The 14429-nt window shown below is 36.9% G+C and overlaps 1 protein-coding gene across 14 annotated transcripts in view; it reads right to left on the reverse strand.

Annotated features, from left to right (window-relative positions):
• The window catches only part of Dock7 (dedicator of cytokinesis 7), a 185261-nt gene that overhangs the window by 79432 nt on the left and 91400 nt on the right, over positions 1 to 14429 (reverse strand). For 13 of the 14 annotated variants that reach the window (XR_003377407.1, XM_026782265.1, XM_005353450.3 and 10 more), the window contains exons 15-18: positions 11270 to 11387; positions 7970 to 8040; positions 4437 to 4575; positions 3530 to 3631 (exon numbers count right to left, since the gene is read on the reverse strand). Coding sequence is in view for 13 of the 14 variants with exons in the window: in XM_026782265.1 (XP_026638066.1) it covers positions 3530 to 3631; positions 4437 to 4575; positions 7970 to 8040; positions 11270 to 11387 (430 nt within the window). In the remaining variant the exon portion in view is untranslated. Of the gene's footprint in view, positions 1 to 3529; positions 3632 to 4436; positions 4576 to 7969; positions 8041 to 11269; positions 11388 to 14429 lie in introns of those variants that run through there. The other variant, XM_013348513.2, reaches the window with a different exon arrangement.

The raw sequence follows: 14429 nt of genomic DNA on the forward strand, positions 1-14429 counted from the left end.
CTTGGACCAGACTCTGCAATGAACACTTACAAGTAAAGATATATGAACAAAGGGGTTGACTGTGTGACCCACTGTATCACATTGCAGCTTCTGTGACAGAGATTCTTTATATTTCCCCTTTTTCTCTTAAATTTTGTTTTATTGGGGGGTTTTTGCAGGGGTGGAGGGAGAATGTGAAAGGATGGGAAAATGAATGGGGATCAAGATACAAGATGTAAAAGACACATAGAATAAGTAAAAAGAAAGTTTAAAAAGCAGGATCTAGAGTTGTTTATTATCACACTTTTTTAAAAGTTTAGCATATCATGAATCTAGCATACGAGGTAGTAGGTTTCACTATAGCACCTTCATATATATATTCCATTATAGAACTTTTATTCTTATTTTTTAATTTATTATTTATTGTTATATGTATGGGTATCTCGCTTGCATGCATGTCTGTGCATCATATGTGCACAGTGCCCATGGAGGCCAGAAGAGCATCTGATCCCCTGGGACAACAGTTAACTGGCATGTGGGTGCTGAGAATCAATCCTGGGTCCTTTGGAAGGGAGCCACCGCTCTTAACCACTGATCAATCTATTGCTCCAATTCCAGAACTTTTATTCTTGATTCTCGGTTCAGGTATTACTTACCCACACTATGCACTGTTAGCATGTTCTTATATGAACATAAGTACTATAGCTCCTACAAGAAAACCATTGGCTGTCCTTCAGAAACTGATCATGCACATGAAAATTATCTAGCAAAAATAAATCCATAACTTCCACCAAAATACACTTTCTTTTAAAAAAAAACTTCCTTTGAAATATGCTTTGTCTAAAACAATAGCAAAAAAGAAAAGAGTACAATGTATTTACTCTTAGGAAAAAGGCCATGCTTCTGCATAACAGAGCCATATAAACAGCCAGCTGGGAGTAGAAAGCATGTACTTTTGCCATTGATTGTTCATGTTTATCTGTTTCTTGTCTGTACAAGATAGCTTTCATGAGGGTAGGATTCCTGTATTTGCAATGGTACTTAAGTCAGTGGGTGAGCATCTCTGAAATGAACACAGCAATGTCTTAATGACAATGTCCTTTGCTTTACAGAAGCTTCTTAGTTTCAGGAGGTCCCATTTATTCAATGTTGCTCCTGTCTGTGCTACGGGGGTTATATGTAGGAAGTGATCTCCTGTACTCATGTGTTGCAGTCTACTTCCCACTTTCTCCTCTATCAGGTTCAGTGTGGTTGGATTTATATTGAGGTCTTTAATCCATTTGGACTAGAGTTTTGTGCATGGTGATAGATAAGGATCTATTTTCATTCTTCTACAGGTTGACATCTAATTATGTCAGCACCATTTATTGAAGATGATTTCTTTCTTCCATTGTATACTTTTAGCTCCTTTGTCGAAAATCAGGTGTTCATAGGTTTGTGGGTTAATATCCAGGACTTCGATTCGATTCCATTGGTCAACATCTCTGTTTTTATGCCAATACCAAGCTGTTTTCATTACTGTAGCTCTGTAATAGAGTTTGAAGTCAGGTATGGTAATGCCTCTGGAAGTTCCTTTATTGTATAGGATTGTTTTGGCTATCCTGCATTTTTTTGTTTTTCCATATAAAGTTGATTATTGTTCTCTCAAGGTCTGTGAAGAATTTTGTTGGGATTTTGATAGGGATTGCATTGAATGTATAGATTGCCTTTGGTAGAACTGCCATTTTTACTATGTTGATCCTACCCATCCAAGAGCATGGGAGATCCTTCCATTTTCTGGAGTCCTCTTCAATTTCTTTCTTCAAAGCCTTAAAGTTCTTGTCAAATAGATTTTTCACTTCCTTGGTTAGTGTAACTCCAAGATTCTTCATGAATCAGTGTGGCAATTTCTCACGAAATTCGGGATCAACCTACCCCAAGACCCAGTAATACCACTCTTGGGAATATACCCAAGAGATGCCCAATCATACTACAAAAACATTTGTTCAACTATGTTCATAGCAGCATAATTTGTAATACTAAGAACCTGGAAACAACTTAGATGCCCCTCAATGGAAGAATGGATAAAGAAAGTGTGGAATATATACACATTAGAGTACTACTCAGCAGTAAAAACTAATGACATCTTGAATTTTGCATACAAATGGATGGAAATAGAAAACACTATCCTGAATGAGATAACCCAGACCCAAAAAAATGAATATGGTATGTACTCACTCATTAGTGGACTCTAGCCATAAACAAAGGACATTAAGCCTATAGTTCACAAGCCTAGAGAAGCCAAATAACAAGGTGAACCCAACGAAAAACATATATAGATCCTCCTGGAAACTGGAAGCAAACAAGATCGCTGGGCAAAAGTTGGGAGCATGGGCCATGGTGGGGGTAGGTGTTGGTGTGGGGATGGAAGAAGGGGGAGGGGGAGAGAGAAGGGAGAAGGGGATGGATTAGGGAGACCTTGGGAGAGTGGGATGGTTGAGATGGAGGAAGGGCAGATATGGGTGCAGGGAAGAAGATATCTATATTAAGGGAGCCATTTTAGGGTTGGCAAGAGACTTAGCTCTAGAGGGGATCCCAGGTGTCCACAGGGATGTCCCCAGCTAGGTCCTTGAGCAGCAGAGGAGAGGGTGCCTGAACTGGCCCTTGCCCCACTATCACACTGGTGATTATCTCAAATATTACCATAGAATCTTCGTGGGGCGATGGATGGAGATAGAGACAGAGACCCTCATCAGAGCAACGGACTGAGCTCCCAAGGTTCAGTTGAAGAGCAGGAGGGAAAAGATGAGCAAGGAAGTCAGGACCGCAGGGGTTGGTCCAGCTACTGAGACAGTATGCCTGTTCTAATGGGAGCTCACCACATCTGGCTGGATCGGGACTGAACGAGCATGTGATCAAACCAGACTCTCTGAATGTGGCTGACAATGGGGGCTGACTGAGAAGCCATTGAAAAAGGCACTGGGACTTGTTTCTACTGCATGTACTGGCTTTTGGGGACCCTAGTCTATTTGGATGCAAAGCTTCCAAGGCCTGGATGTAGTGGGAAGGGCCTTGGACTTCCTACAGGAGGGTAAGTGGGGGTGCGGGACAAGAATGGGAGGAGGGGAGGAAGTGTAAATTTTTTAATGGAAAAAAAATAAATAAATAAAAATAAAAAAAATTAAAATGACAGGGTCTTTCTAAAAAAAAATTAACCAATGATTGAGAATGATGCCAATGTTTGCTTCTGGCCTAGCTACATACAAATACATGTACATACAAATATACCACACATATATGCACTATGCATCCTGGGCTAGCTTCAAACCTGTGTCAATCCTCCTGTATCAGGAGGATTAAGAGTTAGCTTGCGACTACATCTAGCTAAAAGTGTCAACATTTTAGAAAGAAAAATTGCTAATTATCAACGAAAAAAACATTGCTTCATTACATATGTTCACACAGAAAAAAAACAGCAAAGTTTTGTTTGGTAAGCATGATTATGTTTGTTTGGTTCTTTTCTCTTTTTTTCTTTCAGTCTGGAGACCTGAAGAAGCAGAGATGCACTGACCTCAGGAGAGAGCACTGAATAAGCCTGGGGTGGTTTCTCCAATGAGACCGGTAGGCAGAACTGCCCAGTCTTCAGCCGTCCGTTCTGCAGCATAGGTATCCACTTGAAACGAAAAGAGACACTGTCTGTTTCAGAAATCACTGTGTGGATAGTCTGCTTTAAGAATGTGACACAACCCAAATTTCTCACATATCAACAATGGGCATGCAGCATTCCATTTCCTTGGTGGTATTTAATTAATGAAAGTTCCCAAACTATGACTATTTTAACATGCAATATTTAGTATGGGGCCTTATTATCCAAGGAAGAATCAGTTCTAGAAAAGGCTACAAAATTAATCAATTTAAAAACAGTAGTTGTAAGGTATATAGAGAAACCCATGAATGCTAGGGGGAAAGTAAAACATAATTTATTTCCTTACAGTGACCATAATTCTTGTCTCAAACATAAGAGACAAAATTACTGAATCAACTATGAATTTCATTTTTTGAGCTGGATAAATTACATAATAAAATTGCATTATGACACATCATGCTGACTTTCACTGTGCTTTATCCTTGGCAATTTAACCATAATTTAAAAAAATGTCCAAAGGCTTTAATTTCTTGTTTATGGGTTTCTTTTATTTGTCTTCATTCAAATCATTCTATTAAATCTATTATGTTTATACTGCATTGTTAGGAAAACACTCCGACTCAGAAAACGATCACGTAAACCTTTATGACGTTAACTAGCTAAGGACACCATGAGCATCTGTGATGGGGACGCTTCCTTATAAGTGTGAGTTTAGGCATTACAGATAATCAAACAGGCAGAACTCAACAGAAAACATTCACTGAATACTAAATTTATAAATGTTTTATTATGCATAAGATTCCTTACTATAAACATTAACAGAAAGACTTACTGTGTATCCGACTGGGGTCTCTAGAGGCGTGTTCTGTTTCTGCTGACAGCTAACATGATAAAAGGTAAAGAGCAAGTGATGATGGTCAGTTAAAGTGGCGGGGAGTTTAACCTTGACTTCTTCATGGAAATCAGGAGACCTTCGTGCAAAAAAAATCAAAGAAAAACAAAAAATCAATAGTCAATAATTTGTTCAAATGAATAATTATTACATTTGCTTATCTGAATGATCTTAAGATTAACTTTTAGGTTCATGCATTATTTTTCTTCTACTCCAGGATATTTTTTTATTGTTCTTAATTTCTAAATAATTAACTTCTCCTTCCAGATGAGGGAGCTAACACTGTTTCTGAAGTTGTTCATCACATTTTCATTAATAAGCTAAGGCACCCTACTATTAGAGAATTCATTAATAATCACTGCCTTGGTTCTGCGATCTTCTCATGCTGGTGCTGTACTACATTTATGAACCAAATATGGCGCACACTGCACAGAAAAGTCAAAGGAGTATTGCAGGTATACACTTTCAAGCCATATCACAGGAAAACACCTCCTTTTTATAGGAGTACAATCATCCTTTGGGAGGGGGTATCTTTAAAGATACTTTAACACTATAAAGTTAGGCTCTCTGTGGAATGTTTTTTCTCAAATGTTCCATCGTTAAAGGAGTAAATGTTAGCAAACAGACTACTGCTGACACAAGAAAACAAAGAAAGTCACAATCAGAGAAAGTCCACAAATTGTACTTATTCAACAGCATAAAAGTGCTCCTAACCATTACACTAATACAGAGAATGCCATGCTGGATGGTCCTGATGCTTCATCTCAACTGGTAGGGTGTGGTCTCAAGGGGCACTTTAATAGAATCATGGTTGGTTTTTTTTTTCATAAAACAAATAAAAAGAACTCAGTGGAGGTATCTCAATTCTCCATTCTTGGCATCTTTCCGAATTATATCAATGGAAATACAGCTAAGTCACATGGTTCCAGACACCTTTAAAATGAAGGTTGTCCTTCCTGTAAGGTAGTCTCTGCCTCAGATATCAATCAGCCAATTTTCTTCCTGTCCAAATAAAGCTCAAAACTACATTAACATGTGTGGATTTGATCACAGATACATTAAGTGGAACAAGGACTTAATTAATGATAACAAGAAACAGCTAATGCTAGCTGAAAATCTGATGACTGGCTGAACATTTTTAAAGGTGTGTATCTTATTACTAAGTTCACCAATCACTAATGAAATATAAAAACTTAATTTATATTTAAGCAATGTCAGATGATATTGTCATTTTAATTCCACTAGTACTTAATAATAATGACCCAACCAAACTGAGAAACTTTCAGAAATAGTTATTTTTATAGAAATATATCTCCTGGTATATGGTGTTTGGGTTAATATCTTATGTGAAATCACGTAACAAGCATCTGTAGAAATTACTGATGGTTTCTCATATTTATGCTACATGGTTTTTTTTTTGTGGTTGTTTTAAAGATAAGACAACAATACCCTTAAAGTTGTATGACTTAGTAGGAATATGAATGGACACAGATGTCAAAAGGTACACTGTAAAACAAGGGTTGGCAAATGGTAATAGGCCAAGCCCAGTTCATTACCTGTTCTACAGAGACCGAAGATAATGAATGGGCTTCATGTTTTTAAATGGTTTTCAAGAATCAAAATAATAACAATAATCATATATTTCTTAATATGAAATTCAAATTTAAGTGTTCATAATAAAGTTTTATTAGGACACAGACACACCATGTTACTGTAATATCACCTACTGACTATGGTGCTTTTGTCCTATAGTGGCAGAATTCATTGGCTGCAAGAGATACGGTATGTGGCCATAGGCTTAGAACATACACTGCCAAGTCCTTTGCAGAAAATGTTTGCTAACTCTTGATGTAAAGTACATAAGGTTAACACTTCAAGAACAAAGTTAAACAAATTATTTCAAGTTTGAGATCAGAATAAGATATTTGATACAGGCTTTAAACGTATATAGAGTTTAGTAAACACAGTTCTAAGAAAGGTCCAGAAACAGATGGCACAAAAGGCAGAAAGAGTTTTAAGACTTAAAATCAGAGAACAGAAGTAAAAGGTAAAAGATGTCTAATTCTGAACCAGAAAAGAAGTGGTATCATCATTGAAAATAAGAGAGTCATGAAGACAAACATGGAAACCAAGAAGGGAGGACACAAAAACCAGTGTCTTGTCCATCAGTGAAAAGATGCTTGAGCACAAATGGTCAGGACTAGAAAGGATTTGGAAGCACTCTGTATAAATGCTCAAGTAGAAGTGCTGTCACTGAATGTAGCAGAAAGACACAGATAGGATTGCTCAAGAGGAGTCTACAGAGACTAAGAATTATGAGCAAAGTTTTAGTATTTTGTAGGAACTGCCTATACTTTAAAAAATCATTATAGATAGAAAATCTCAAGAAGCAGACAGAAACTGAAATGTGTACCAGACAGAGATGAGAAAGAAGGAAGGAGAGCACAGAGGCAGGTGTCATATAAAACACCAGGGACAGACCAGCATTTGCTATGCGTGAAGATGAGCTTCACTCTGAGTAGTAGATGGCGCCATGAAACAACTGCGATGGGCAAGAGGCAGGAGCTGACCCGTATTCGGAAGTGGAACAAGACTAGGAGCAGATGTGAGTCACACTGAGCAGGACAGGGGCCACTGCTGCTGGTGACAGAGAAAGAGAGGCAAACAAGTGCGGAGATAATCTGAGGCAGCGAACAGAGAAGTTACGTTGGGCATAAATGTCAAAATATATCTCAAGTTTGACATCCATAATCAGTAAGCTAGAAATGCAGAAGAAAGACAAGCTGTAGGAAACCCCGCAGCTACTGGTTCGTGAGAAAAAAAGTACAAAATAAAACCAGATCAAGATGATCACAAGAAGACTGTAAAAAAGAAGCTAACAGGAGATAAACAAATGACTGTAGCCCCAACATGAGATATAACAGCACAGCTCTGCAACAGCCAACCCAGCAGGACAATTTCATGATTTCCTTCTTAACTACATTCAATAACCACCACCCCTCCCACCTCCCCACCCCCCCACACACACAAAAAAAAAGAAAATAAAAGCTCTCCAAGGTTAGTAATTTCCTATAGAAGTAAAACTGGAGAGCCACTAAAGCAAAGGATGGTGGGATATTGAACACATCACTACTTCAATGGGCTTAAACACAGTAGAGCTCAACAAAATGAAAAAGTGTCTCGGAAAAATAATAGTCAAAGATCAAAGAATCAGAGGCCAAAATATTAATCAATAACCCTACAGGAAGAAATAGAATTTTTTTAAAAAGATGCTTTTATTTTTTATAAAGCATTACATTTGAGACTTCTGCAAAGAAGAACTGTGAATCTACAGACAGAAAATTGTCATTGTGATGTCAGCTGTGAATTTGGCACATTCAGTGCAGCAAAGCATTTGGTAAACATACTAATGTGAGTGCTAACAATGCCACTAAGAAGTGAGTAACTTTGAAAGAAATATTGTAATTCAGTACCTGTTATGATATACTACGGCTGTATAGGCTTCCTTTGAAAACTCTGAACAGCTAGATTTACCAAAGATTACCTGTAACAAATAACAGCATGTTGAAACTTGGTTGTAATAAATGCTGGATGTTTCATATCTATGTAAGAATTTGTATGCTTTAATAACTACTTGAGAAAATGGGCTAAAATGGCCAGTGAAGAACAATGTGCCTACTTAACGATCTTTAAAAGGTTAACTGCTCAACTACAGATTTCTTTTCAGTGACAGACCCATCTGACATTCAACCATTCAGAAAGCTTCTATAATTACATCTCTGTCTACTGAGTAATAAGATACATTTTTGTCCTCTTCCCCTCCCCCACTTTTTGAGACAGGTAACCAAGGGTGGCCTTGAACCCCACATATAGTTGAGGATGGCTTTGACTCTAGCACTGGGATTTTCGGCTTGTGCCACCACACCTAGCTTTTTGCACCCCGGCTTCATGCATGCTAGGCAAGGTTTCTAGCAACTGAACCACAACATCAGCCCTCTTTCCTTTTTCTTAAAAAAAAAAAAAAAAAACCTAAATATTCTGGGTATAAGATATCATTTTGAATTTATAATAAGAAAATTACCAAAGCACGGTGGCATAAATATACTTTACAGAGTGGTGGTAAAACATGAGAGCCATTCTCAAGGTCAAATACCAGTTCTTTATAAATGATATAAAAGACTTTTAGGTCATGCTTTTTATCTTTTACATCTTGTACAGCCTGCACAGTACTTCATAAAGGATGTGCTCCATTTTGGACTTGTGTATTGTATTATTTTTAAAATTCACCACATTAAAAAAAATGTAGGGTACATACACAGAAATCTTAGTGGTAAAACTACTGAGCCAGGAACACAGATTAACTGAAGACTGCTGTCGATGTCACTGGTATGACTACTGTTAACAGTACAGTCAAAAAGCGCCATAGACTGAATGCTGTAAATCTGACTATCTTTACACATGCAGGTCAGTACACGTCTATCATCCAACGGAAACAATTCAGTTTATTCCTTCTGTAAAGGAGGTAATCAGCGTTTGTTTCTTTTTCTGACATTTCAAGCCGGTGCTTCTATTTTAAAGGAACAACAAATACAGTAATTATCCTTTATATAATGTTCCAATTCCTTAGTATGTTTCTTCTTATTTCATTCTTACTTTAATTTGAGATGGGATCCTACTATGTAGCCCAGGTTGGACTTGAATTTGATATGTAGCTCAGGCTGGTTTTAAACTCTTGCTTTTCCCATATCAGAACTCCCAAGTATTGGGATTAAAGACATGCACCACCAAACCTAGTTACCTTAATATACTTTCATAAAATTTTATTTTAGTGCCATAATTACAAACTTTTACAGTTTTGTCATTCTAACAATAATATAATCAAAAATTTATATGAAGATTGCCTGAATAGTCATATTTCAAAAACATAAACATATAAATTATGCCCATACATATATACATATATTTTCATAGCATCCATTTAGACTAACATAAAAATTATATTTACATATAAATAATAACGTACAGATGAAAGGAACACAGCACCCTATTTCCTTTAGAAGCTATCTCTTTTCACAAAGCAAAATATTTATCTATGCAACAAGAACAGAACAAAGTAGAGTATGTTCCATTGTGATCATTGGCATGTATTTTAGTCCCTGAGCAACAAAGGTTGAGCAATAATTAAGAGGCAAGCACTATGATAAGCATCAAGATACAGATATAAATAAGACAAGGACCCTGCCCTCAAGGAGCTCACAATCTAATGCATACAATGAATAGCCATGCAACCGTACTATGAAAGAAAATGCTGTAACATCAGAAAGGGAGGGGTCTAACTGCCAGTACAGGTGGGATGTACCCATTGCTATGTGGAAGCCAGAAATAAGTTAAGACATAGAACACTGATAAGTAAACAATGCAACATTCTTTGACATATGCAACATCTTTCATAAAGCTCAAACACACAATTCATATAGGGTATCTGCTTTTACAGTATATTACCAAGATTAAAACACATTAATTTAGCAGAAATAAGGATCTAATAAAGAACGAAATGTTAATTTCAAGCCTTAGAAATAAATTCCATACCTATTCAATAAATATTTATTCAACTCAACATGTTATATGTAACGATCTGAAAGAACAGGCCCAAGAGAATACAAAGATGAATAATTTGTGTACACTGATGACAAGGAGATCTACAAGTGGATACAACTGAGGCATCAGGAAAGAAGAAAATCTAAAGAACTTAATTAAAAGACAGATTTGGGAGGATAACATAAGGCCCACGAACAATGCACCCATGCTCAGCTAAGCATTCTCATTACACTAACATTGTCTGAGGCTAAATCTGCCATAGCATATGCCCATCTGTTTCCAACTTCAATGGCCCCAATTCATTAGCAATGGCAATTCTGGTAGTCCAGAATCACTGCAGGCTAGCCACAAAAGACTCCTAACTCGTCTACATCTCCCTGACTCCCGCTGGCTTTGCTGTTCTCATCGTTCTCAGGAGCACGGGCCTTCCTCACTCCAGGCTCCTGATGCACTGCCATTACCATTTCCCTCTACAGCAGGACCCTCTTCATAAGCTGCTCGCTTGTCATCTCCTAGTCATCCTCTCCCACCTTTTCATTTGACTCTATCTGGCTTCCAATAACACATATCAAAATTCTCAACATTTGGTAAAAATTTTAATCACTTGATGAGAAATTTTTAAATTACTACTTAGTTTAAAAGCCACAGAGGTGAGTTAATGACAGTGAGATTCAGCCTGGGCAGTGGGAGTTTTACCTACTTCCTAGAAGAATCTAATGTGTACCCAAGATGGTCAGTTTTCTTCACAAAGTTGAAAAGAGCCACATATTTTATTCTCCAGGACCCATCTGTAAATGACAACATCACCTCCTACCTTCCTCACCTGCCATTCATTCTGGGGGGCGGGTCACTGAGGAAAATCAGATCACAAGAGACAAAAGGAAAGTTACCTGTTCTCTGAGAGCAGTTCCTAGTTCTCTCACTGCAGTATGTTCTCTAGATTATAGATTTATTCATCTTTGCATCTCTAGGAGTGCTTAACATAAGCCAAGTACTAATAAATAATTAGAATTAAGCATATTACTATATTAAGGAGTTTCACAGTTAGAAATTTGGTTTAAGGGATCACATTAAATTCCAGTTTACAGCTGCCAGTAAGTGATACAAGACAAAGCAAAGGCTTCAGCTATTTCAATAAAGTATGAAAAAGAGAAACAATAAAGAATGTTTCTTACCGGCATTGCATTACTTGGATCTTCTCCGTACATAAACTGGACTTTGACTGTGATGTTTCTGGCAGAACCTTGACGATTGGCAAAATTAAGACTTTGAGGGTAAATGTAGAGAAGATTTCTGTAAAACCAAAAAGTGTAAGTTATACAGAGTGCATATCTAATACTACTGTGTGTGGAACTTACGGTGAATACTTATCTAAGACTACCGTATGTCTTTCACTAAATATCACAAAAGAAACATGCAAAAATATACAATTACTATTTACCAATGCCTATGCTATTTTCATGTATGTGATGACTAAAGCAACATTAATACACAGCTATCAAATATAATGCCTTGATTTTACAGAAAAACTTAAACCCAGAAAGTTAACTGGTTTTCATATGCAATGGTTAAACATCAAAGCGGAAGACAGATAATAAACCAGCCAGACTACAAACATTCTTTTTCCTGTATAAGAAGCTTCTGAGAATTAAGTATTAGCCAAAACATTATCAAGAATTTAAGACAGTTCTAATTCTACTTATCTCCTCCAAACAGACACAAACAAGACAGACTTCACAATGTTTTTGATATGAATCTGATCAAGATCTTTTGAAGAACAAATTGACACATTATCAATCAAAACTATATTAAAGAAACTGGAGTAATGGCTCATTAGTAAAGTGCTGGTCATGCAAACAAGAGGACCTCAGTTCAAGCTCCAGAACCCACCAAAAGGTGGAGACATGTCTGGAATACCAGCACAGAGCAGGCAGAGACAAGGAGGCCCTCAGGGGCCTGCCATTCTATCATTTGAGCCCTAGGTTCAGTGTGAAATCCTGTCTCAAAAAATAAGTTAGAGAGGCAGGCGGTGGTGGCGCACACCTTTAATCCCAGCACTTGGGAGGCAGAGGCAGGTGGATTTCTGTGAGTTTGAGACCAGCCTGGTCTACAAGAGCTAGTTCCAGGACAGGCTCCAAAACCACAGAGAAACCCTGTCTCGGAAAACAAAACAAAACAAAATAATAAGTTAGACATCAAATGATGAAGACACCCAAAGTGACCTCAGGCCTCCACATACGAGGACATATACATGTGCACACACACACTCGAGCATGTACATAAATATACAAATATATATGTACATATATATGTATGTATATTATAATACAAAAGATACAACCGCCAGGTAGTTACTATAAAATTATTATAATCTACCTGATGTGTATTAGCTATCTTTCCAGTTCATAACTGTACATCTTATACAATTTAATAGTTCCTGCTGTCAACATAAAGATGAAAAACCAAAGTCACATGAATAAAGGGCTAAAAAATGAAAGTTATCTTATGTGAAGACCACCACGTAGGGCTGATGATCAAAATTTTAATAACAATAAGACCCTGAAAACCACTGATGGGGTAATGGAAACAGTTCTAAGGTTTTTAGGGAGCAGCGTGGCAGTATATAACTTCATTTTTTTCCCCCTGAACAGGGTTTCTCTGTAGCTTTGGATCCTGTCCTGGAACTCTCTCTGTAGACCAGGCTGGCCTCCAACTCACAGAAATCCACCTCCTGAGTGCTGGGATTAAAGGTATGTACCACCACTGGCCAGCACTAGTATATAACTTTTTAATGAACATATCTTTTGTAAAGATTTATTTATTATGTACACAGTGTTCTGTCTGTGTGTATATCTGCGTGCCAGAAGAGGACACCAGATCTCATTATAAATGGTTGAGAGCTACCATGTGGTTGCTGCAATTTGAACTCAGGACCTCTGAAGAGCAGCCTGTGCTCTTAACTTCTAAGCCTTCACTTTTATAAACAAGAATAATAAAAATGTACTATAAAAACATAAACTGTCCATCACAATGTTAAGCATCCCAAATAAAATAAAAGTTTGAAAATTCCCAAGTCTGAACATTTTGAAAAGAAATTTTATTCCCTCTGAAAACCAATAAATTTTTTAAATTTACTTTTATTTTATTTTTTTGAGATACGATCTTACTATGTATCATCCCTGGCTGGCTTGGAACTCCCTATGTAGAGCAAGCTGACCTCAAACACACAGAAATCTATCTGCCTCTGTCTCTGTTTCAAGTGTGGAGTGCCATGCCTGGCTTATTTTTTTTAAGTGAAACTTTCTAAGTGTCACATCACAAGTCTAATGATTGAATGTACACGTGTTCTTTAATATACTAAACAATAGATTATTTCAAATATTGCATAAATTTACTCCACAAACAATGTGTATATATCATAAATGAATTCCATTCTTAGATTTGGGTTCTAGTCCCCCAGGATATTTCATACTCAAATAACTACTCAAATAATTAAAGAATTTCAAAATATAGAGCTGTTGTAGTTTCAAGCATTTTGGTGAAAGGATATTAAATTTATGATGGACTGATTAATTAAATCATGATAACAAAAACATGAAGGGATACTATGGGATCACTTGACAATGTGTAGCAGTATTTACTGATATGGGAAGTGATACCCAAAAGTGTGATGGATGAAGGAACAAGTGGGACAAAGATACTAGACTGGAAGGTATAGTGGCATTATCATGTTTATGAAAAATTCAGTGTAGTAACTTATGTTGTGGAATGACAGGGAAGGGAACGGCAAAAAAGGGAGATAAAATTGTATTTCTAAATTACTAATATTGGTGGTATTAGTTTTATCTATCTATCTATCTATCTATCTATCTATCTATCTATCTATCTATCTATCTATGAATGACATTTTTCAGACAAGGTTCCTCTGTGCAGCCCTGGCTAACCTGGAGGTAGCTCTGTAAACCAGGCTGACCTAGAACTCACAGGAACTTCTGCCTCGCAAGTACTAGGATTAAAAGTGTGCATCATATCTTTCTACTTTAAACTTTTTTCCTTAGTGAAAAACAATAAAACTTTCAATGATAAAGGATAGGAATGACTTTGACAAAAAGCATCCATCCATGAATATTAATGAAATAGAGAACAGTACTCAAAATATGACAAGTATACAGCTGTTAATTAACAAAAATGAGAAATCAAAGATGAGTACAACTAGTTTACTATAATATTTATTGATCGCCCCATAAACAGTATATACAATGTTAAGCAATGGGCAGTCATAGTAAGATTTGAACTGATGACTGCGATGGTTCGGCAGGGAAACACACTTGCTGT

This window comes from Microtus ochrogaster, chromosome 10 (assembly GCF_000317375.1).
Source record: "Microtus ochrogaster isolate Prairie Vole_2 chromosome 10, MicOch1.0, whole genome shotgun sequence".
In the NCBI taxonomy this organism is placed as follows: domain Eukaryota; kingdom Metazoa; phylum Chordata; class Mammalia; order Rodentia; family Cricetidae; genus Microtus; species Microtus ochrogaster.